At 38.5% G+C, this 25,862-nt stretch overlaps 1 protein-coding gene across 2 annotated transcripts in view; it reads left to right on the top strand.

Annotated features, from left to right (window-relative positions):
- The window catches only part of RAD51C (RAD51 paralog C), a 41,719-nt gene that overhangs the window by 5,046 nt on the left and 10,811 nt on the right, over window positions 1-25,862 (top strand). Inside the window, exons 4-7 of one of the 2 annotated variants that reach the window (XM_045986178.1) lie at window positions 1,876-2,009; window positions 14,418-14,549; window positions 23,816-23,882; window positions 25,389-25,449. In XM_045986178.1, the coding sequence (XP_045842134.1) occupies window positions 1,876-2,009; window positions 14,418-14,549; window positions 23,816-23,882; window positions 25,389-25,449 (394 nt within the window). The remainder of the gene's footprint in view (window positions 1-1,875; window positions 2,010-14,417; window positions 14,550-23,815; window positions 23,883-25,388; window positions 25,450-25,862) is intronic. The other variant, XM_045986179.1, reaches the window with a different exon arrangement.

Here is a 25,862-nt window from a genome sequence, read left to right as displayed (position 1 = left end):
CTTAGCGGGGAGCCTGCTTCCCCTTTCCTGTTTACCCTGCTTGTGTTCTCCCTCTCACTGTCTCTGTCAAATAAATAAACAAAATCTTAAAAAAAAAAAGCAAAAAAGCCAATACTTTTCATAAGACGCTTGTATTCCCTTTAAATGAATGTAATAGCTGGATATTTTAATTTTCATATGAGTACTTGGTGTCCTTTTTATTTACTTTTATTTTTAAAAAATATTTTATTTGAGAGAGAGAGCATGAGAGGGGAGAGGGTCAGAGGGAGAAGCAGATTCCCCACTGAGCAGGGAGCCCGATGTCGGACTTGATCCTGAGACAAGACAGGATCCTGGGATCATGACCTGAGCTGAAGGCAGTTGCTTAACCAACTGAGCCACCCAGGCACCCCTTTTAATTTTTTTTAGAGATTTTTTTTTTTATTTGAGAGTGAGAGACAGAGTGAGCGAGCGAGCACGAGCAGTGGTAAGGGGTAGAAGAGAAGGAGAAGCCGACTTCCTCCTGAGCAGGGATCCCAATGCAGGACTCTATCCCAAGATCCTGGGATCATGACCTGAGCAGAAGGCATATGCTTAACCACCTGAGCCACCCAGGTACCCCTAGGTGTCCTTTTAAACTAATGACCAATATTTCTACTGAAAGGCCTTAAAGCTACTTGTGTCACAATGTGTATTTGTAATAGTGTCTTAAAACCTTACTGTGATTATTATAGGTGTGGCACTGGGATATAAAGTCTTTAGTGATCGCTATGTGATTAAGCTATTATTTTTTGGTTAAAAATGAACTTTTATATTTGTAATAGGCAGTGCTTTCTGAAATTTAATTTCTTGTGGGTTTTTTTTTCAATGTTAAAACTTAAGGACGTTTTAAAGTGCAGTAATTTTAAACTGGTTTCTCTCTGTAATATGTATAATACCAAACCATTTTTTCTTTTTAAGATTTATTTATTTATTTATTTATTTGAGAGAGTACCAGCAAGGGGGTGCAGGGGGAGAGAATCTCAAGCAGACTCCTTGCTGAGTGCAGAGCTGGATGCAGGACTCCCATCTCCACACCCTGAGATCATGACCTGAGCCGAAATTGAGTCGGATGCTTAACCAACTGAGCCACTCAGGCACCCTGCCAAAACTTTTTTTTTTTTTTTTAAATAAAGATCTTATTCATTTGACAGAGAGACAGAGATCACAGGTAGGCAGAGAGGCAGGCTAAGGGGACGGGGGGAAGCAGGCTCCCTGCTAAGCAGAGAGCCCGAGGGGCTCGATCCCGGGACCCTGGGATCTTGACCTGAGCCGAAGGCAGAGGCTTTAACCCACTGAGCCACCCAGGTGCCCCCAAAACTGGTTTTTTAAAAAATATATCATCTAGGGAGAATCTTACATTATTTCTACTTAAATATCAAATTATGCTATAGTAATAATGGGAAAAAGTTACCATAAGGGAAAAAGATGCTTCTTTTGAACATTTTCCCTTTTAACTCTTAATTTGCAGTCCTAGTTAAAAAAAAAAAAAAAACACAAAAAAAAAAACAAGAAAAGAGAAACTCCGTTATGTTACTTCTATTTAATGGAAGCGAATAACTAGAAATATGAAAAGGTAGGCTTTAAAACTTGAGTTGTGTATGTGTATAAACAATTTCTAGATAGCCTAGCATGTAAGGAAATAGTGGAGAAGGTGAAAATAAGAGATCAAGAATTATGCAGTAGTATTTTACAGTAATTTTGTTTTAATTTTATTATCTTTGAATTAAAGTGAATAGTTCTCTTATTCACAGTGAAGCATTTTGTTACTCAAATGTATTGTTTTCCTACAATCACCAATATATCAAAACAAGTACAACTGATTACTTTATTTAAAGATTGTTTTGTTTATTCTAGAGCACCCAAAAGCTTTGGAGGATTTCACTCTGGAAAATATTCTTTCCCATATTTACTATTTTCGTTGTCGTGACTATACAGAACTGTTGGCACAAGTTTATCTCCTCCCAGACTTCCTTTCAGAACATTCAAAGGTATGGCTCAAACTACTGAAATACAGCTAACCTTTGGAATATCTCTGGAGGTGTTTGATTAGCTTGAAAAATAAGTAAATAGTATAGTGGCATAAGCCTGTTCAAAAATCTTTCTTCCGGGGAGGGCACGTTTTGCATGGAGCACTGGGTGTTGTGCAAAAACAATGAATACTGTTACGCTGAAAAAATAAATAAAATGGAAAAAAAAATTAAAAAAAAAAATCTTTCTTCCTTGTCCTACAATTTACTTATATTTATACACATTTAACATATATTGATATATAATTTATGCCCAAAGTAAGAAATTGAAATAATATAGAAAGATGTTCTGTCTCCAGTAATGGTGGAATAGCTTCTAACAAACAATTTAGAAAGGTATAAAATGAAAAAAATTCCCTTCTACTGCTTCCTAGTACCTCTCCCTAAAGTTGACCACTATTCACTGTTTCTTTTGTGTCTTCTCAAAAAAATTTTTATACATGTTGCAATATTTATCCACTCATTTTTAGTATTTGTTAGTGGGATAATACTGTAATATGATTTTGCATCTTCTGTTTTTGCTTAGTGTTTTGCATATCTTTCTGTATCACTACATGTGGATAAACCTTTTCATTCTTTTTTTTCAGCTACATACTATTTCATTTTAAGAAGGTGCTTTTGCTGTTGGTGGGAATGTAAAATGGTACAGTTGCCTCAAAAAAATCATATGGTGGTTCCTCAAAAAAATCATATTGTGGGGGCACCTGGGTGGCTCAGTGGGTTAAAGCCTCTGCCTTCGGCTCAGGTCATGATCCCAGGGTTCTGGGATCGAGCCCCGCATCAGGCTCTCTGCTCTGCGGACAGCCTGCTTCCTCCTCTCTCTCTCTCTGCCTGCCTCTCTGCCTACTTGTGATCTCTGTCTGTCAAATGAATAAATAAAAAATCTTTAAAAAAAAAAATCATATTGTGGTTCCTCAAAAAATTGAAAATAGGATTACTCTGTGACCCAGCAATTCAACTTCTCTGTTTATCACCAAAAGAATTGAAAGCAGGGTCTTGAGGAGATATTTGTAAACCTGTGTTCATAGCAGCATTTTCATAGTACCTAAAACGTGGAAGCAACCTAAGTGCCCATTGAATGGATAAGCAAAATGTGGTATACACATACAATGTAATAGTATTCATCTTTAAACAGAAGAGAATTTCTGACATATGGTACAACTTGGATGAATCTTGAGGACATTATGTTAAATGAAATAAACCAGTCAAAAAAAGATACACTGTATGATTCTACTTATATGAGGTGTGAAGAGTAGTCAGACTCAGACATAAAATAGAATGGTGGTTACAAGGCCCTGAGGGGAGAAGAGGAAAATGGGCAGTTATTTTTTTTTTTAATTTTTTTTTTTTAAAGATTTATTTATTTATTTATTTATTTGACAGACAGAGATCACAAGTAGGCAGAGAGGCAGGCAGAGAGAGAGGAGGAAGCAGGCTCTCCAAGGAGCAGAGAGCCAGATGCCGGGCTTGATCCCATGACCCCGGGATCATGACCTGAGCAGAAGGCAGGGGCCCTAACCCACTGAGCCACCCAGGCGCCCTGAGCAGTTATTTTTAAATGGAAATTGAATTTCAGCTTACAAGATGAATATTCTATGTATTCTACTACATTAAAAAAATTGGGGGGAAGAGACTAAGTACCTGAATTTGTTTAATCCTCTTATTGGTGGTCTTTTAGATGCTATTAACAGTGGTTTGGAGATAATCCCTACACATATCATTTTGGGGTACATTTGTAAGTATGTTTATGGGATAAACTCTTTTTTTTTTTTTTTTTTAAGATTTTATTTATTTGAGAGAGAGAGAGAAAGTGAACATCAGCTGGGGGAAGAGCAGAGGAAGAGGGACTCCCCTTGAGCTCTGATCAGGGCTCCGTCCCAGGACCTGAGTTCATGACCTGAGCTGAAGTCATATGCTTAACCAACTGAGCCATCCAGGTGTCCCTGTTTATGGGATAAGTTCCAAGTATTAGAATTATACTAAAGAGTATGTGAATGTTTCATCTTGATAAATATTACACACGACAGAGACTGTCTTTGACCAAACTTCAGTAAGCCTCCTCAGAGACTTTTTTTTTTTTTTTTTAAGATTTTTATTTGACAGAGAGATCACAAGTAGGCAGAGAGGCGGGCAGAGAGAGAGGGGGAAGCAGGCTCTCCTCTGAGCAGAGAGCCCGATTCGGGGATTGATCCCAGGACCCTGGGATCATGACCTGAGCTGATGGCAGAGGCTTAACTCACTGAGCCACCCAGGTGCCCCATTTTTTTTTTTTTTTTTTTGGTTAAACACAAATTGCCCTTTGAAAAGCTTGTGCCAGTGGATGAAAAAATAAGATGGAACTATATGTTGACTACAAAAAACCCACTTTAAGGATGCCTGGCTGGCTCAGTCATATTGAAGTGTGTGACCTTTTTTTTTTTTTAGAGAAACTGTGAGTGCAAGGGGCAGAGGGAGAAAGAGAATCGAGCCACATCAGGCACTGGGCATGGAGCCTGCTTAAGATTCTCTTTCTGCCTCTGCCCCTTGCATGCATGTGCATGCTCGCGCTCTTTTCCAAATCAATAAATAGTTAAAAGGATACTCAGTATGCCAAGGTACCAAATTTTGGAGTAGCATGTCCTGAACTCCATCCAGTTTAATAGCTTTAGCTTTTTAATTTGGACTTTGATCCATGTTGAGTTAATTTTTTATACATCGTCTGAAGTAAGTGTCCAACTTCATTTTGTATGCAGACACCCAGTTGTTCCAGCACCATTTACTGAAAAGACTATTCTTTCCCCATTGAATGGGCTTGGCATCCTTGTTGCAAATCCGTTGACCATAGATGTGTGGTTTAATTTCTGGACTCCATCGCTTCTCGGCCTTTTGGCTAAGATCAAGTGTAATTTCTGGACTCCATTAATGTACATGTCTGTTCTTTGCCAGTATCACACAGTTTTGATTAGTAGCTTCATAGTATATTCTGAAATTGGGACATGTGAGTCTTCCAACGTTGTTATTTTCAAGACTGTTTTGGCTATGCAGGGCTCCTTGCAATTTCATCTGAATTCGATCCATATGAGTGGAGTCTTGTTTATTTCTGCAGAAATGCAGTTGGAATTTTGATAGAGATTCTGTTGAATCTGTGGATTTAACCATCATATAAATTCTTTAAAAAAAAAGATTTTATTTTTAAGTAATCTCAACACCCAACATGGGGTTCAAACTCAATCCTGTGATAAGAGTCACATGCTCCACTCACTGAGCCAACCAGGTGCCTCATAATTCAATTAAATTTAATTAATATACCACTATATTTCATATATTTCTACTAGATGAATTACTGGGTTGTAAATTTTGAAATAATTGTCCAGCATTTCTTTAGTCACTAAAAGAAAATGAGAATATAGATCTGCTTTTTTTTTTTTTTTTTTGGCTTGCACATTTATTTATTCACCAAATATTTATTGAGAGTCCACTTTGGCCAGACACTATTGTATAAATCCTTTTAATATGCTGCAGGATTCCATTTGGTAGTATTTTGTTGAGGATTTTTGCATCTGTAATTGGTCTGTAGTTTTCTTTACTGGTGATGTCTTTATCTAGCTCTGGTATCAGTATGATACTGGCTTCATAGAATGAATTAAGAAGTATTCCCTCTGTTTTTTGAAAAGTTTGAGAAGAATTGGTGTAAATTCCTTTTATTTATTTATTTGAGAAAGAGAGAGAGAGTGCACAAGCAAGGGGAGGAGCAGAGTAAAGGGAGAAGCAGACTCCTTGCTAAGCAGGTTGCCTGATGTGGGGCTTGGGGCTCTATCCCAGGACCCTGGGATCATGACCCGAGCTAAAGGCAGATGCTTAACTGACTGAGCCATGCAGGCATTCCTAGTGTAAATTCTTTAAATGTCTTATAAAATTTGCCAGTGAAGGGGCATGTCACTCTTGATCTCGTGGTCATGAGTTCAAGCTGTACGTTGGAGGTAGAGTCTACTTAAAAAAAAATTCCCCAGTGAAGTTCTCTGGTCCTGGTCTTTTTTTTACTGTTGGAAGGCTTTTGATTACTGATTCAATCTCTCCATTGTTACAGATCCATTTAGATTTTCTATTTCTTCTTCAATCAGTTTTGATAGTTTGTGTATTTCAATGAATTTGTTCATTTTACCCAGGTTATCTAATTTTTTTGCATAGAAATGTTCTTTACATTTTGTTTGTTTTTATTTCTGTAAGGTTGGTATAATGTCCTCATTTTCATTCCTGATTTGAGTAATTTGAGTCATTTCTCTCTTTTTTTAAAAAGGATTTATTTGTTTGAAAGAGAGAGAGGGAGAAAGGGTGGGTGCGAGCAGGGGGGAGGGGCAGAGGGAGAGGAGAGAATCTTAAGCAGACTCTCTGTTGAGTGGAGAGCCTGGAGTCCAGAGCCCAATAGGGGTCTCGATCCCTCGATCATGAGATCATGACCTGAGCCGAAATCAGGAGTCGATGCTTAACCAACTGAGCTATCCAGCTGCCCAAGTCTTTTTCTCTTAGTTTAAAGGTCAGTTTTGTTGATCTTTTCAAAGAATCAACTTTGGATTTTACCCATTTTCCCCATTGTTTCTTTCTTGTTTTGATTATTTCTACCGAATTTTTATTTTAAAGATTTTATTTATTTGACAGACAGAGATCACAAGTAGGCAGAGAGGCAGGCAGAGAGAGAAGGAGGAAGCAGAGAGCCTGACGCGGGGCTCGATCCCAGGAGCCTGGGACTATTACTTTAGCTGAAGGCAGAGGCTTTAACCCACTGAACCACCCAGGTGCCCCTATTTCTACCGAATTTTTTAAAAAAAGATTTATTTGACAGAGTTAGTGAGAGAGGGAACACAAGCACAGAGAGCTGGAGAGAAAGAAGCAGGTCCCCCGCTGAGTAGGGAGCCTGATGTGGGGCTCTATCCCAGGACTCCAGGATCATGACCTGAGATGAAGGCAGATGCCCAGTAACTGAGTGACCTAGGCACCCCTATCTCCACTTAATTTTTATTACTTCTTTTATTTTGCCTTCTTTGAGTTTAGTTTGCTCTTCTTTTTTCTAGTTCCTTAAGGTACAAGTTTTGGATATTGAGACCGATCAATCTTTATTTTTCTTTCTTTCTTTCAAAATATAGTTGTTTAGAGCTCTAAATTTCTTATGGAGCACTACTTACACTGTATTTTATAACTTGGTATATTGTGTTTTTATATTCATTCATTTTTAAGTATTTTCTAATTTTCATTGTAATGTCTTCTTTGACTCATTCATTATTTAAGAATGTGTTGTTTAGGGTTACCTGGCTGGCTCAGTTGATAAGAGCATGTGACTCTTGATCTCAGAGTTAGTTGTTTGTCTTTTGTTGTTGTTATTTGGGGCTTTTTTGGTTTGTTTTTTTAAAGTTTATTTAAGTAATCTCTATACCCAATGTGAGACTTGAACTCATGATCCCAAGATCAAGAGTCACATGCTCTTCTGACTGAGCCAGCCAGGTGTTCTTGGGGTCTTGAGTTTGAGCCCCATGTTGGGTATAGAGATTACTTTGGTGGCTCAGTGGGTTAAGCCGCTGCCTTCGGCTCAGGTCATGATCTCAGGGTCCTGGGATCGAGTCCCGCATCGGGCTCTCTGCTCAGCAGGGAGCCTGCTTCCCTCTCTCTCTCTCTCTGCCTGCCTCTCTGTCTACTTGTGATCTCTCTCTGTCAAATAAATAAATAAAATCTTAAAAAAAAAAAAGTGAAAAAAGTGTGTTTTTAAATTTCCACATATCTATGAATTTTCCAAATTTCCTTCTGATGCTGGTTTCTAATTCTGTTCCATTATGGTCGGAGAAATACTCTATGTATGATTCCATGTTTATACATTCATTGAGACTTATTTTGTTACCCAACATCTAGGTCTATCCAGGAAAATGTTCCATGTGCACTTGAGAAGCACGTATATTCTGCTCTTGAGTGGAGCGTTTTATATATCTGTTTCTTTTCTTTTTTGTTTTTTTTTTTGAAGATTTTATTTATTTATTTGACACACAGAGAGAGGGAACACAAGCAGGGGGAGTGGGAGAGGGAGAAGCAAGCGCCTCGCTGAGCAGGCAGCCCAGTGAGGGGCTCGATCCCAGGACCCCGGGATCATGACCTGAGCTGAAGGCAGACGCTTAATAACTGAACCACCCAGGCGTCCCTCTTTTTTTCTTTTTTATGGGTCAACATTTATTGGTGAGCAGACAGGTGAAGAGTTAGTCAGGATGCTGGGGAGCAACTGGGAAGAGGTTCTGCAGTTGCCATCACAGCATATAAGTGTTGTATCTTCTTGATGAATTGAGCCTTTTCTATTACACAATTTTCATATTATGTATTCTATATATCTATATTACACAATTTTCATATTATATAAATTATTTATTTTTACCCTTCTTCATCTCTTGTAACAAGTTTTCGCTTGAAGTCTCTTTTGTCTGATACCAGTATAGCTACTACAGCTCTATTCTTACTGTTTGCAAGGGATATCTTTTTCCATCCTTACACTCTTATTTGTATATTTGTTTTGTTTTTAAGTTTATTTATTCAAGTAATATTTACACCCAGTGTGGGGCTGAGACTCATTACCCCGAGATCAAGAGTTGCATGCTCCTCTGACTGAGCCAACCAGGTGCCCCACTGGTTTGTATCTTTGGATCTAAACTGAGTGTCTTGTAGAAAGTCTATAATTTGATCATTTTAAAAAATCCATTCTGCCAGTCTATGCCTAAATCTCTGATTTAGGATGATTCGACTTACAAGTTTATTTTATTTTATTTATTATATTTAAAGATTTTATTTGGCAGAGAGAGATACAGTGCATGTGCACACACAAGCAGGCAGAGCAGCAGAGGAAGAGGGAGACGCATGCTCCCTTCTGAGCAGAGAACCTGATGCAGGGTTTAATCCCAGTACCCTGGGATTATGACCTTAGCTGAAGGCAGATGTTTAATCCACTGAGCCACATGCGCGCCCCAAGTTTTTAATTTTATAATGGTGCAAAAGTGATACATACTCAGTTAAAACTGTACATTGAATTTTGATCTTTTCCTAGGCTAGTGATACTTGGTACCAGTACTCTCTCATGATGTTGGACATGAGAGAGTCCATGTGGGCCACAGGTTTCAGTCAGCCATGCAATCATGAGGATAAACAAGCAATATGCTTACAACCATTCTGTACCCATATAACCATTCTGTTTTTCACTTTCAGTATAGTATTCAGTGAATTACATGAAATATTCAGTGCTTTATTATAAAATAGGTTTTTTGTTAGATGATTTGCCCAGATGTAGGCTAATGTAAGTTTTCTTTTTTTTTAAATTATTATTATTATTTTTTTAAGATTTTATTTATTTATTTGACAGACAGAGATCACAAGTAGGCAGAGAGGCAGGCAGAGAGAGAGGAGGAAAACAGGCTCCCTGCTGAGCAGAGAGCCCGATGCGGGGCTTGATCCCAGGACCCTGAGATCATGACCTGAGCCGGAGGCAGAGGCTTAACCCACTGAGCCACCCAGGCGCCCCTAATGTAAGTTTTCTGAGTACATTTAAGTTAGGCTAGACTAAACTATGATGTTTGGTAGGTTAAGTGTATTAAATGCATTTTCAGCTTAATATTTTGACTTGGTGTGGTTTTATTGGTATGTAACCCTGATGTGAGTTGAGGAAGATCTGTATCTTATTTCTCAATTTCTCCATTCCTGCTTTCTTTTTTGTTAGATATTTTCCATAGTACCATGTTGATTCCCTTCTCATTTCTTTTATCGTATATTTTTTAGTTATTTTCTTAGTTGCTCTGGGGAATTAGAATTAACATGCTATTTCATAGCAGTCTAGTTTAAATTAATTTCAACAGTATACAAAAACCTTGTTGCTGGATAGCTCCATTTATCCCCCTTTATGTTATTGTCACAGATTATATCTTTATACATTGTATGTCTATCAATATAGATTTATAATTATTTTTTAATAGTTGTCTTTTGAATCATGTAAGAAAATAAGAGGGGTTACAAACCAAAAGTATGTTAATGCTGAGTTTTAGATATGTAGTTACATTTACTGTTATTCTTTTTTTTTTTTTTAAGATTTTATTTATTTATTTGACAGAGAGATCACAAGTAGGCAGAGAGGCTGGCAGAGAGTGAGGGGGAAGCAGGTTCTCCACTGAGCAGAGTGATACGGGCCTGATAGGGGCCTGATACGGGCCTCGATCCCAGGAACCCAAGATCATGACCTGAGCTGAAGACAGAGGCTTAACCCACTGAGCCACCCAGGTGCCCCTACTGATATTCTTTATTTCTGTGTGTGGATTTGAGTTACTGTCTGATGTTTCATTTTCAGCCTGAAGGACTTTTTTTTTTTTTTTTAGTAGGCTCCATGTTTGGCTTGGAGCGCAATGTGGGGCATGAACTCATGACCCCAAGATCAAGACCTGTGCCAAGACCAATAGTCGGGTGCTCAACCAACCCTCAGACACCATGGGACTGTCTTAATTTCTGCTTTATTTTTGAAGAGTGCTTTTGCCAGATACACAATTCTTAGTTGACAGTATTTTTTTCATTCAGCATTATGTATATATCATCTTATCACTTTCTGGCCTTTGGGAACCACTGAATGAATATATAAATGAATAAACACACACACACTTATATGATCTGTTTCTACTTACCGCTTAATTGGTATACTGGTAAATGTTTAGTGACTGCTTTCTAAGAAAAAACTATGCACATATATACATACGTAAGTTTATTATAAAGTTGCTGATATAAAAGATGTTTAGCACACCATTTACAAATAATAATAAAATGTGTAATACTCTTTATTGTAAATCTCTGTAGCCAACTGGGTGTTACAGAAAGATTTCATTGATTTGATTTTTTATTAAGGTTAATTTCACATAGTAAGATTCACCATTTATTTATTTGTTAAGATTCCATTTATTTATTTGAGAGAGAGAGAGAGAGAGCACGCACACAAGTGGGAGGGGAATGGAGAGGGAAAAGCAGACTCCCTGCTGATCAGGGAGCAAGACTGACTGGTGGCTTGGCTCTATCCCAGGACCCTAAAATCATGACCCAAGCTGAAGGCAGACGCTTAACTGACTGAGCATCTTGGAGGTGCCTCCAAGATTTACCATTTAAAAGTGAAAAATTCAGTGGCACCTGAGTGGCTCAGTGGTTAACTATCTGTCTTCAGCTCGTGTCATGATCCTGGAGTCCTGGGATAGGGTCCTGTATTGGGCTTCCTGCTTGGCAGGGAGTCTGCTTCTTCCTGTCTCCCTCCCCCTGCTAGTATGCGTGTGCTGTTTCTCTCCCTCTCTCTCTTTCTTTCTCTTTGTGTCAAATAAATAAATAAAATCTTTAAAAATAAATAAAAATAAACAAATAAAAGTGAACAATTCAGTGCAATTAATACATTCACAATGTTGACAACCATTACCTCTAGTTCCAAAATGTTTTTATCACCCTAAAAGGAAACTCATACTCTTTAAGGAATTACTCCCTTTCCTCCCTCCCTGCAAAGACCTTGGCAACCACCAATCTGTATTCTGTCTCTATGGATTTACCTATTTTGGGTATTGCATTTAAACTTTTTTCTTTTTCTTTTTTTTTTTTTTTAAAGATTTTATTTATTTATTTGACAGACAGAGATCACAAGTAGGCAGAGAGGCAGGCAGAGAGAGAGAGGAGGAAGCAGGCTGTCCGCAGAGCAGAGAGCCCGATGCGGGGCTCGATCCCAGAACCCTGGGATCATGACCTGAGCCGAAGGCAGAGGCTTTAACCCACTGAGCCACCCAGGCACCCCTGGGTATTGCATTTAAAGGAAATCATATGATATGTGATCTTTTTGGTCTGGCTCTTTTACTGAGCATGATAGTTTAAAATTCATCTGCTTTGTAGCTTGTATCTGCACTTCATTCCTTTTTGTGGTAGGATAATATTCTCTTGTATGTATACATCATTTCTGTTTGTTTATCCTTTCATCTGTTGATGAACATTTGGGCTCTACCTTTTGATTATTGTGAATTGTGGCTGCTATGAACATGTATGTACATACATTTGTTTTAGTACCAGTTTTTAGTTCTTTGGTGCATGTACTTAGAAGTAAAATTTCTGGGTCATGTGGTAATACTGTGTTTAATTTTTTGAAGGATCACTGAACTGTTTTTTCTAGTCTCCAGATAGTTTTACATTCTTACCACCAGCATATATGAGGTTTTTCTTGATTTTAATTTTGCTCTTATGTATCCATATCTGACCTATGTTAATATGCTACTAATGAGCACTTGATTGCTGTCCAATTCAAAAGAAGTTGGTCACTTTGTGATGAACAAGTACTGTTTTAACATGAACATTGGTTGAAATTTTTATTTATGCTAAGTGTGATGAAAGGTGTATTTTTTTAAAGATTTTTTATTTGATAGACAGTGAGAGAGAGAACACAAGCAGGGGAGTGGGAGAGGGAGAAGCAGGCTTCCCACTGGGCAGGGAGCCTGATGAAGGGCTCGATCCCAGGACACTGCGATTGGGACCTGAGCGAAGGCAGATGCCCAAGGACTGAGCCACCCAGGTGCCCTGGTGTAATTTTTTTAAAATGATTTTATTTATTTACTTGACAGAGATCACAGGTAGGCAGAGAGACAGGTGGGGGAGGGGGAAGCAGGCTTCCTGCTGAGCAGAGAGCCTGTTGTGGGGCTCCATCCCAGGACCCGGGGATCATGACCTGAGCCGAAGGCAGATGTTTAACCCACTGAGCCACCCACCTGCCCCTAATGTATTTTTTTTTTAATTCAAGTATAATTGATGTATAATATCCTGGTAGTTTCAGGTGCACATCATAGTGACTTGATATTTTTACACATTATGAAAGAATCCCCACAAGATGTCTAGTTACCATGTGTCACCATACACAAAAGTATGTGTGTATTTCCTTATATGTGGACTCTCTTTCGCTCCTAGAGGTTCTTATCCAGGACTCAGTTCTGTTGCCTCCCTTTTCATTGACTCCTTCCCTGACACTAGTCTAAGTTAGCCTCCTTCTACTTTATCACCTACTTATTCATCATCATTTTACCCAGTTTCGTTTCTTCATAACTCATGTCATTATCAGAAATTATTTATGTGTTTGTTTACATGTTAATTGTCCTTTACTCCACTAGAACATAAACTCCAAGAAAGCAAGGACCTTGTCTCTTGTTCCCTGTTGCCTGCAACAGTGACTAACATATAGTAGGTATCAGTAAGCACTTGCTGAATGAAGGAATGAATACTCTAAATGAAAGATACAAAAATGGGTTACTTAGACACGGTGTTATCAAATCCTCTTCTTTAGTCTAATTCCTATTAGATAGAAAAATATGTAATTTTACAGGGTAGGTGTTTTTGTTTGTTTATATTTGGATTAGTTTCCAAATTCTGTTTGTTCTTGGATGTAAAGTTTATATATTACTCTAGCTTCACTTTAGGAGCCATTATTGGGATTGTATTAGAAGTGCAACTGTCATGAAAGTGTTTATCATCTCTAAGTAAACCTTCTTGATTGGACTTCGAGACGAACCTGCCTCATGCTGAATTCTGTCTTATAGCAGATTCTGTAATGATTAGTTGCCTTATATTTAAAATTAAGGAGGAAAAGTATACCAAGAATTTGAAGGTTTTTTTTAATTTTTAATTTTTTATTAACATATAATGTGTTACTAGCCCGCGGGGTACAGGTCTGTGAATTGCCAGGTTTACACACTTCATAGCACTCACCATTAGAATTTAAAGTTTTTGAAGATGATATAATAATTTAATATTTAAAGAGTTTTTTAAACATAAAAAATCTTGAAGGTAAAATTGAAATACTGAAGAATTTATTTATTTATTTAAAGATTTTATTTATTTATCTGACAGACAGAGATCACAAGTGGGCAGAGAGGCAGGCAGAGAGAGAAGGGGGAAGCAGGCTCCCTGTGGAGCAGAGAGCCTGATATGGGGCTCGATCCTTCGAGCTGAAGGCAGAGGCTTTAACCCACTGAGCCACCCAGGCGCCCCTGAAGAATTTATTTTACTAAGACTTCAGAAGTGCTTTTTATTGGTGTAAAATGCCTCTGTAAAGATTGTGTATAGTGGTAAAGTATAAGAAAATTATAATTGCTTCTTCATGTTGAATTACTTTTTCAAGTTTATATATTATCAAACCAGAGTACATTTTAACTTTTGGTGATTAATGCAGAAAGCATTGGGTGAATAGATTTATTTGGAGAGTTAGAAATAGAACTCTGGATTTTACAGATTTTTTTCCCTGCAATGAACATGCTTTTGGGATGCCATTTTTCAAAATTTTATTTTTAATACCAAACCTAATTTCATTATCTCTTCTGTATTTAGGTTCGATTAGTGATAGTGGATGGTATTGCTTTTCCTTTTCGTCATGACCTAGATGACCTAGCCCTTCGTACTCGATTACTAAATGGCCTAGCCCAGCAAATGATCAGCCTTGCAAATAGCCACAGATTAGCTGTAAGTATTATTAGCCAAGAGAATTTTATAATAAAGTCAAGCTTCTATAAAATATTAATTTCTAGAAATAGCTAATTAGAATTTGACTAAAAGCACATAATATACAGTTTTGAATGTAGTTTTTGTTTGACTTTTAAGAAAAATTAATTCCAGTCATAAGTGTTGTGTATCAGTTTTCCTAGAATATAACAAGCATAATCAAGATACCATATTTTAAAATGGACTTGTTTGATAAAGAAATGCCACCTTTGATAATTGCAATGTTGGGTTTTATTTACCTAAATGTATTTGTTGTTTTTCAGGTAAGCTCTTCTAATGTCCCCATTTTCTTTTACTCTGGGTCTTTTATTATTACATGTTGTATGGTGCTCGCTTCAGCAGCACATATACTTTTTTAAAAAATATTTATTTATTTGACAGAGATCACAAGTAGGCAGAGAGGCAGACAGAGAGAGAGAGGAGGAAGCAGGCTCCCTGCCGAGCAGAGAGCCCAATGTGGGGCTCGATCCCAGGACCCTGGGATCATGACCTGAGCCGAAGGCAAAGGCTTTAACCCACTGAGCCACACAGGCGCCCCAGCAGCTCATATACTAAAATACATGTTGTGTATTCAGACTCAGGAGACAGAAAAATTACATAGTGTGAACAACCTAGATGTTTGAAGGTAGAGCTAACTCTTCTAGATTTGAAATGTGAAGTTAGATATAAAAATAAGTCGGAAGTGACAAGACAAAAAGGAGTGAAGTGATGACCTTTTTTTGTAACAACCTTTTTTTTAACTGCCTATTTGCCATCACTTTCCACTCTGTAATCCCATGTCACCTCTCACACCAATACACACACCTGTCCTGGAGGAAGATGGGAAAAGATGAAACCACCTAACTTGATTTTCTTGTATTTACCCTGATTAGAGAGTCTTTAGCACATACCTGTAATTCAGCATAAGTACATAAAGAACTCCTCGATAAAATCATTTCAAAATACGTATCTTTTCTTTTGAGTTTTAAGATTTTTTTTTTGCCATATACCGAAAAGCATAGTGTCCTGTGCTTGAATTATTTCTTGTGTTAATTTGTAATTTAGCATTCTGTTAGTATCAAGAAAGAGCCCCCAGTAGGGGGCACTCAAGACTAATGGGTTGCATAGTTCCTTGAGTTTTGTTTGTTGAACAGAAATAGGTTTATTTTTTCTGATTAAAAAAGTAATGTAAACAGTAACATGGAATACTATGCAGTGTTTAAGAAGAGTAATGTAAATATACACATGCTAACACAGAACAAGATATATCCAGATATATGATTTAGTAAAAAGATTCAAGGAGTGCCTGGATGGCTCAGTTGTTGAGTGTCTGCCTTAAAGCTCTGGTCATGATCCCATTGTCCTAGGATCAAGCCCCCTGACTCCAAGGGGAGCCTCCTTCTCCCTCTCCAGCTCCCCCATACTTGTGTTCCTTCTCTTGCTCTCTTTCTCTGTCATAAATAAATAAAATCTTTTAAAAAAAGGTAAAAACATTCAAGTCACATAACAGTGTATTTTATGTGATCCCACTTTTGGGAAAAATAAAAATTTTGTTTATGCATTTATATTTATATATATCAACAAAAAGCTCTGAAAGGATCAAAGTGTTCATAATGACTACTTCTAGAAATAGGATTTTGTGGGGTTGAGGGCATACTTTCCCCTCTTTATAAATTCTTCTTTGCTTGATTTTTTGAATTTCCCAGTTACCACATATAGAAGCATTTAGGACCTTCGATATAAATACATTTCACAATTTTATACATACTTTCTGTAAAAGAAGTTCTAAACAATCAAAAGTGTAGAAATTAAGTAAATTATCTATTACCCAGAGATGATTACTCTTGAGTTTGGTGTACCTATTTTTCTAAACTAAGTTGTTTTTTTTTGTTGTTGTTGTTGTTTTTTAATTTTAAAGTAATCTCTACCCAACATGGGCCTTGAACTCATAACCCTGAGATCAAAATTTGCATGCTCTGGGGTGCCTGGGTGGCTCAGTGGGTTGAGCTGCTGCCTTCAGCTCAGGTCATGATCTCAGGTCCTGGGATCGAGCCCCGCATCGGGCTCTTTGCTCAGCGAGGAGTCTGCCTCTCTCTCTCTCTCTCTCTCTCTCTCTCTGCCTGCCTCTCTGCCTACTCGTGATCTTTCTCTGTCAAACAAATAAATAAAATCTTAAAAAAATTTGCATGCTCTACTAAATGAGTCCCAATATAGAATAGTTTTTTAATCACCCCCCTCCCCGTATTATCCTTAAAGTTGGCTTCAGGTTTTCACCATTTAAAAAACTGCAGTGGGTGGCTCAGTTGAGTCCTGGGATCAAGTTCAGGTAGGGCTCCTTGCTCTCCCTCTGCCTGACCCTCCCCCCTGCTTGTATTCTCTCTCTTTATCTCTCTGACAAAGAAGTAAAATCTTTAAAAAATAAAGAAAGAAAGATAAAAAACTTTACATATGCTTTTTTGTCCATTTATCCAGTTTTTCCTGAAAGTATTAAGTCAAAGGGATATGTTTTTATTTACTTATTTTTTATTTTTGGTAGGGATATCTCTGTTTTTAAGCATTGTTATATATTATCAAGTCACCCTCAGAAAGCATGTTCCAGAGTATGTTCTCTATAGCAGTGAGTGGGAATTTTTGTTTTTCCACCTCTTTACCAACTTTGAGTCTTTTAAAGTCTTTGCCAAACTATGATAGAATCCTTTCAGAGATGCATTAACTCAATTATTAGCAGAAATTTTTTAACAGCTTTATTGAGATTTAACTAATATACCATAAAATTTACCCTTTTAATGTGTATGGTTCTGTGGTTTGTAGTATATTTACAGAGTTGTTCAACCATCATGTCTAATTTTAGAACATTTCCGTCACCCTAAAAAGAAATCCTGTGCTCATTAGCCATCACTCCCCATTGCAACCTCTTGTCATCCCCTAAGGAACCCTTAGTCTGCTTTCTATCTGTATGAGTTCATTTTTTCTAGATGGTTTATCTAAATAGAATTGTTCTGTATATGCCTTTTACGTCTTGCTTCCTTAACTTAGCACAGTGTTTTCAAGATTCATCCATGTTAAGCATATATTAGTATCCTTTTTATGACTGATTAACTTTGTATTTTTTCAATATATCATATTTTGTTTATCAGTTGAAGGACATTTGGGTAACAAGTATTAAGGCAGAGACGTTTCTAATTTAAAAGTGATTGTTACTTCACTGTTTTATTTATTTAAAAAAATTTTTTTTAAGATTTTATTTATTTGAGAGAGGTAGAGAGAGAGCACAAGTAGGCAGAGCAGCAGGCAGAGGGAGAGGGAGAAGCAGGCTCTCCGCTGAGCAGGGAGCCCGATGTGAGCCGCGATCCTAGGACCCCAAGATCATGACCCAAGCCGAAGGAAGATGCTCAACCAACTGAGTTACCTAGGCGCCCCTACATCCCTATTTTAAAGATTCACTCTTTAATATGGTAAACCCACTGTTTTTGCAGACGTCATGTAATTCTTTTACAAGTAGTTGCCAAAAGTGCAAATTCTGATTTGGGGATGTTTAACAGTTGGTAAACTGGTACATCTATGTACATTTTCCTTGAGAGGTGTAATGGGTAAACTATATCCAGGTTTCCCTCACTATCCAAAAGTAGAACAGTCTAACAAAAACATTTTGTAAGCCAAAAGGTATAAAGCAAAGAAGCAACTACCAGTTGTTATTTATTTATTTAAGATTTTTTTTTTAATTTATTTGACAGAGATGGCAAGTAAGCAGAGAGGCAGACAGAGAGAGGAGGAAGCAGGCTCCCCACAAAGCAGAGAGCCCGACTTGGGGCTTGATCCCAGGACCCTGGGATCATGACCTGAGCTAAAGGCAGAGGCTTTAACCCAATGAGCCACCCAGGCACCCCTACTACCAGTAATTTATTGGAAAATTGTTTTCACCTTCCCAGACTCAAGAAATAACTTTTCTTAGGTTTTTCTTTCTTTTCTTTTTTTTTTTTTTTAAAGATTTTTTATTTATTTATTTGACAGACAGAGATCACAAGTAGGCAGAGAGGCAGGCAGAGAGAGAGAGGAAGGGAAGCAGGCTCCCCGCTGAGCAGAGAGCCTGATGCGGGGCTCGATCCCAGGACCCCGAGATCATGACCTGAGCCGAAGGCAGCGGCTTAACCCACTGAGCCACCCAGGCACCCCTCTTAGGTTTTTCTTATACCTTAGGACAGATGTTGCTAATGAATGTACAAAGTAAATCAAGATAGAGCACAGATACCCACAGACGGACACAGCTCAAAGCGATGGAAGCTTGATGCTGAGTATCATTCCCAGAGGAAGGAGCTTGGTGCTGCTGCTCGCCCTGCCTGGGTGTACTCTTGCTTCTATGATGTTTCTGTGCAAAACAAATGCTGAATACTGTATCTTTTCACTTTTTTTTAGAAAAGTGAAATCCCCCCCCTTTTTTTTAAGATTTTAAAATTTACTTGACAGAGACACAGTGAGAGAGGGAACACAAGCAGACAAAGTGGGAGAGGGTAAAGCAGGTTTCCCGCTGAGCAGGGAGCCTGATGCAGGGCTGGGATCAAGGCAGACGCTTAAAGACAGCCACCCAGGCACCCCTCTCTTTGGATTTCTTATGGTTAGCAAAAATAGGTAGTAATATTGGTCTTTCATAAAAGCAAAGTGGCATAATAGGAACTCTTGAAAAGCAGGGGATACCTGTACTCTATAAACCAGTGCTCTCTGAGAGGATTTTCTGGGAAGATGAAAATGCTCAGTCTGTATGCATGTAACAGCAGTTGCATGGCTATTGAGCACTTGAGAAATAGTGCTGCTAAGGAAGTGGATGTCTAATTTTAATTTAATTTTTAAAACCTGTGTGTTTGCCTAATGGCTGCAGAATTGACTGGTGCTCCTCTAACCAAAAAGTGTTGATACAAATAAATATCCCAGTTGTTAGATTTTAAACACTTGGTAGTCTGTAAAGTGTATTCTGCATGTTGGGGTTGCCAGTTAGTCCTATATTTCAGTTAATTACCAATTTAAATTCCTGCCTAGATTTTTCCAAGATGCCCAGTGTGTGATAATACATGGGGAAACCACTGTGGCTTCAGGGAAGGGACACTAGAAGAAAGTGATGTCTAGAAACTAGAAGAAAGTCATGTCATCCAGTTTGTGCCTAATTGGAACCTAGATGGAGCGCGGATTTCTCCTTCATAGACAAACAAAAATTTTAGGGTGTTATCACTGCAGTGGGAATAGCCAAACAGCCTTTTCTTTCTCAGTTTTCTTATGTAACTGATGCCTTTTTCAGAGTAGGTATCTTTTCTCATTGCTTTTCATAGAAGTTCTTTATCACTGTCAGCTTGCAGTAGTATCTGTCATATTTCTGGAGGGAAGATCTATATTGGAAGAATATTTAAAATAACTCTTTCTGGAGAATTTGGGGCTGGGAGGTGCCAGATAATCTTTTACTGTACTCAGTCAACCTTAAACAGTCTTTCTCTACTTTAAAATTACTATCCTTCATTTTGAGGCAAGGGAAACAAAAGTAAAAATAAGTGATTGGGACTATATCAAAATAAAAAGCTTCCTGCATAGCAGAGGAAGCATTCAACAAGCCTAAAAGACAGCTTACTGAATGGGAAAAGATATTTGTAAATGACATATCCAATAAGGGGTTAGTATCCAGAATATATCAAGAATTTATACAACTCAGTGCTTATAGGGTAGAATAAATGTCTTTTGGCTTTAAGGTAGTATTAAAAAAAACCCCAAATTTATGCAACTCAGTACCCAAAAAGCAAATAATCCAATTAAAAAACAGGCAGAATACATGAACACATATTTCTCCAAAGAAGATGTACAAAGTGGCCAACAGACAAATGAAAAGATGCTCAACATCACTCACCATCAGGGAAATCAGGGAAACTAAAACCACAGTGAGATACCACCTCACACTGTCAGAATGGGTAAAATAAAAAACACAAAAAACAGCCAAGTGTTGGCGAGGCTGTGGAGAAAAAGGAACATCATGATCTGTTGGTTAGAATTAACATATGATCCAGTAATTGCACTATTTACCCAAAGAGTAAGAAAGCACTAATCCAAAAGGGTGTATGCATCCCCATGTTTATAGCAGTATTATTTATAATAGCCAAGATAGGACACCTGGGTGGCTCAGTGAATGAAGCATCTGCTTTTGGCTCATCATGGTCTGAGTGTTGTGGGATTGAGTTCCACATCCGGCTCCTTGCTCAGCAGGGAGCCTGCTTTTCCCTCTGCCTCCCCTTCCCCTGCTTGTGCTACCTCTCTCTGATAAATAAATAAAATTAGGGGCGCCTGGGTGGCTCAGTGGATTAAGCCGCTGCTTTCGGCCTTGGGCTCAGGTCATGATCTCAAGGTCCTGGGATCGAGCCCCGCATCGGGCTCTCTGCTCTGCAGGGAGCCTGCTTCCTCCTCTCTCTCTGCCTGCCTCTCTGCCGACTTGTGATCTCTCTCTCTGTCAAATGAATAAATAAAATCTTAAAAAAAATAAATAAATAAAATTAAAAAAAAAAAAAGTGCAGCCAGTTAAAAAATATATATATGTACATACTTACGTATACATATATAGAAGCAGACCAAGTGTCCATTGACAGATGAAAGGATAAAGAAGATGTGGTATATGTGTGTGTGTGTGTGTGTGTGTGTGTGTGTGTGTGTGTGTGTATAGATACATATACACATACCCAGACTCTTAACTATAGAGAATAAACAGATGGTTGCCAGAGGGGAGGTGGGTGGTGGAATGGGTGAAATAGGGAAAAGGAATTAAAAGTACACTTATCTTGGGGCGCCTGGGTGGCTCAGTCAGTTAAGTGTCCGACACTTGGTTTCAGCTCAGGTCATGGTCTCAGGGTCTTGGGATTGAGCCCCGTGTCAGATTCCGCTCAGCAGGGGTCTGCTTGAGGATCCCCCCACCACCGCTTGCTCACTTATTCTCAAATAAGTAAATCTTTAAATAAAGAGTACACTTAATGAGCACTGAGTAATGTATAGAATTGTTGAATCACTATATTGTACACCTAACCTAATATAACACTATGTTAACTAAACCGGAATTAAAATAAAAAAAAAAACAAAAAAATTACTATCATTCAAAACAGGGAATCTTTTCTATAGGTCACTGTTTAATCCAAAAGAATTAGTACTATTTTTAGCCTTAAAAGCCATCCTTGAGTAAAGCAACACCTATTATTAGCAGACTAATATGTTTAAAATTTTCAGTCATTTGACCTGATTACTGTGTTTTATTTTTTACCATTTCTGTATTTTCTTTATGATTTTAAGTCTTTTCTCATAATTTTTGTCTGTTTCCTATAAAACCAGAAATGGTAATAGTGTATTTGCCACTTGCCTAAAGATGTAAACAGTGAGTTATTTATTAAGTATCTCACATTCTTTTGATTAAATATATTCTAGAGAGGCAACAGTGTTAGAAAAAAACAAAAACACCAGACTCAATCTTTCTAAACTTCTGATTTCTCATGTGTTAAACTGGAATAATTATCTCAAAAAATATTAATAATATTACCTCATTCTTAGAGTTATTGTGAAGACTAGATAAGATAATGAAAGTAAAGCACTTAGTATAGTTTCTGGCATATAGTAAGTACTCAATAAATGTTTATCACCACTACTGATATTGCTGCTGTTGGTGTGGTGGTTTCTTTTTCTTTTTCTCTGTTCTTTTCTTTCTTTCTTTCTTCTTCTTCTTCTTTTTTTTAAAGATTTTATTTATTTATTTGACAGAAACAGACACAGTGAGAGAGGGAACACAAGCAAGGGGAGTGGGAGTGGGAGAAGCAGGCTTCCCGCTGAGCAAGGAGCCTGATGCAGGCTTGATCCCAGAACACTGGGATCATGACCTGAGCCACCCAGGCGCCCCTCTTTTTTTTTTTTTAAGGTTTTATTTATTTCTTTGACAGAGCACAAGCAGAAAGAGCAGCAGTCGGAAAGAGAGGAAGAAGCAGACTCCTTGCTGAGCTGGGAGCCCAATCCGGGGCTCGATCCCAGGACCCTGGGATCATGACCTGAGCCAAAGGCAGACACTTAACCGACTGAGCCACCCAGGTGCCCTGGTCTGGGTGGTTTCTATTGGCTTATCCAAAACTTAAAATTTATTTATTTATTTTTAAAGATTTTATTTATTTACTCGACAGAGCATGCACAAGGGAAACAGCAGGCAGAGGGAGAGGGAGAAGCAGGTGACATGGGACCCAGTCCCAGGACCCTGAGATCATGACCTGAGCTAAAGGCAGATGCTTAATTGACAGAGCCACCTAGGCACCCATCCAAAACTTACATTTTAAAAGTGAGGTTTGGGGCGCCTGGGTGGCTTAGTGGGTTAAGCCAGTGCCTTCGGCTCAGGTCATGATCTCAGGGTCCTGGGATCGAGCCCCGCATCGGGTTCTCTGCTCAGTGGGGAGCCTGCTTCTCTCTCTCTCTCTCTCTCTCTCTGCCTGCCTCTCTGTCTACTTGTGATCTCTCTCTGTCAAATAAATAAATAAAATCCTAAAAAAAAAGTGAGGTTTTTCCAGTGCTCCTAGTTATGAAGTTTCTTTTTTTTTTGAAGATTTTATTTATTTTTTGACAGAGAGAGAGATCACAAGTAGGCAGAGAGGCAGGCAGAGAGGAGGGGGAAGCAGGCTCCCTGCTGAGCAGAGAATCCGATGCGGGACTCGATCCCAGGACCCTGAGATGACCTGAGACAGAGGCAGCGGCTTAACCCACTGAGCCACCCAGGCGCCCAGTTATGAAGTTTTTATGCATGGTCTCTTTACACTTTGTGTATTTATTATCTGTAATATTTTTATTCTTCCATGTTCACAATTGCTCTTGTCTGTTAGAAATGCTTATATTCAATGGAATCATGTTTTCAGATAACTTATGGGCAAATTAAAAAATTTATCAGAAAAGTTTTAATTACCTAAATACATTTTTCTTGGGGTGCCTGGGTGGCTCAGTTGGTTGAGCGACTGCCTTCAGGTCAGGTCATGATCCCAGGGTCCTAGGATTGAGCCCTGCATCAGGCTCCCTGCTCAGCGGAGAGCATGCTTCTCCCTCTCCCTCTGTCTGCCACTCTGGTTACTTGTGCTCTCTCTCTCTCTGTCAATTAAATAAAATCTAAATATTTTTTCTTTAAACTGTATTCAGAACACTAAAATCACAGAACTATTTCCTTGATAATTTTGGGGAGAGATTTGCCTAATTTTCTCACTCTTTTTTTTTAGGTACTTTTAACTAATCAGATGACAACGAAGATTGATAGAAATCAGGCCTTGCTTGTTCCTGCATTGGGTGGGTAATCAGAGAAGCATTTTTATTAAGTTTTTTATTTATTTAAGTAATCTCCACAACCAACGTGGGGCATGAACTCACGACCCCAAAATTAAGAATCACATGCTCTTTCGACTGAGCCACCCAGGTGCCTCAGATAAGCATTTTTTTTTTTTTAATTTTTTTTTTTAAGATTTTATTTATTTATTTGACAGAGAGAGATCACAAGTAGGCAGAGAGGCAGGCAGAGAGAGAGAGAGAGAGAGAGAGAGGAGGAAGCAGGCTCCCTGCCAAGCAGAGAGCCCGATGCGGGGCTCGATCCCAGGACCCTGGGATCATGACCTGAGCGAAAGGCAGAGGCTTTAACCCACTGAGCCACCCAGGCGCCCCTCAGATAAGCATTTTTAACTTAACACATTTTTTCTATCTCTTTCATGTGATGCTTGTTCAGTACTGGAAGTTCCATGAAAGCAGAGATTGTTTTTGATTATTTGGTGATAAGTCTTAATTTTTTTGAAGATTTTGTTTATTTATTTGACAGAGAGAGACACAGCGAGAGAGGGAACACAAGCAGGGAGAGTAGATGAGGGAGAAGTCGGCTTCCCACCAAGTAGGGAGCCCAATGCAGGGGTTGATCCCAGGACCCTAGAATCATGATCTGAGCCAAAGGCAACGCTTAAAGACTGAGCCACCCAGGTCCTCCTTCACTGATAAGTCTTGGCATGGAATGCAGTGCCCTTAGATACCCACTCATCCTTTCAGTTACTTAACAACCATTTGTTAAGCGTCTATTATTTGGCAACTATTGTGTCAGGCACCTAGCATATAAATATTCATAAGATGACTCTTGCCTTCAGAAAGTCTTAAGCAGGAGGAAGGGTGAATCTATTTAAATATGGATCACACTACAGTAAACAGACTTATGACTTACTTTTTTAAAAAAAGATTTTATTTATTTATTTGACACAGAGAGATCACAAGTAGGCAGAGAGGCAGGTGGGGGGAGGGGAAGCAGGCTCCCCACTGAGCAGACACTCCGATGTGAGGCTCATCCCAGGACCCTGAGATCATGACCTGGGCCGAAGGCAGAGGCTTAACTCACTGAGCTACACAGGCGCCCCCTTATGGTTCTTTCTAACCGCAGTCATGGTTTTGTTAGGACACAGAGCTTCGAGATTTTTCTTTTACTAAATTCTTCAAGAATATTCTGTCAAAGTTTTTGCTTTTCTTCTGGTAGCCAGCAGTATGTTAGTAGGTGTGATGATACAGAAGACTGACAAAATGTTGACTCAAACTATAAAGTTTTCTGAAAGCAAGTAAAGGATAATGATCTTCAGTATTTCCACAGCTAGGTAAAAATCTGTTAATCTCAGGATGTTACCCATGTGTACAAGGGGTTTTGAAAGTATAAGTATATTCTCGTGTTAAATTAGGTAAAGTAAAACTCTTTTGGTCAGAGGCATTTTGAGAGACTTATAACCTTGTCAGTAAGGCAATATACAGTTTTTCTGTTTTTGTTCCCACCAGGGGAAAGTTGGGGACATGCTGCTACAATACGGCTAATCTTTCATTGGGACCAAAAGCAAAGGTCAGTATAGAAACAAGTTAATAATTCTGAATATTGGGTTAATTACACTAAACATTTATATTTTCTTTGATCTACTCCAGTGGGTGAAATCTGTAGTGTCTCATGAATGAAAGCTTTTGTTGCCTTGTCCTCCATCACCTAGAGAAAACATAGAAACATGTTGTTAAACTGCACATTTAGCTAACATAGGAAATTCTTTGGAATATTTAAATGATGGGGTGCACCTGAAATGAGTAGGTGGCCAAGGAATGCTACCTTCTCAAGCTATTTGAAATTAAGTACCATTTATTAGCCTTGCAGAAGGAGGTGGGTACTCTGTGTTCCTAGAAGGGATTGAAAGAAGAATAAAATTAGGACAAAGGAAAACTTTTGAGGTTAGCTTTAGGACTAATTTATGTGGAAAATAGGATGGC

This window comes from Meles meles, chromosome 18 (assembly GCF_922984935.1).
Source record: "Meles meles chromosome 18, mMelMel3.1 paternal haplotype, whole genome shotgun sequence".
Classification (NCBI taxonomy): Eukaryota; Metazoa; Chordata; class Mammalia; order Carnivora; family Mustelidae; genus Meles; species Meles meles.
The sequence above is the reverse complement of the archived record's forward strand: the minus strand, read 5'-3'. Positions and strand labels throughout refer to the sequence as shown.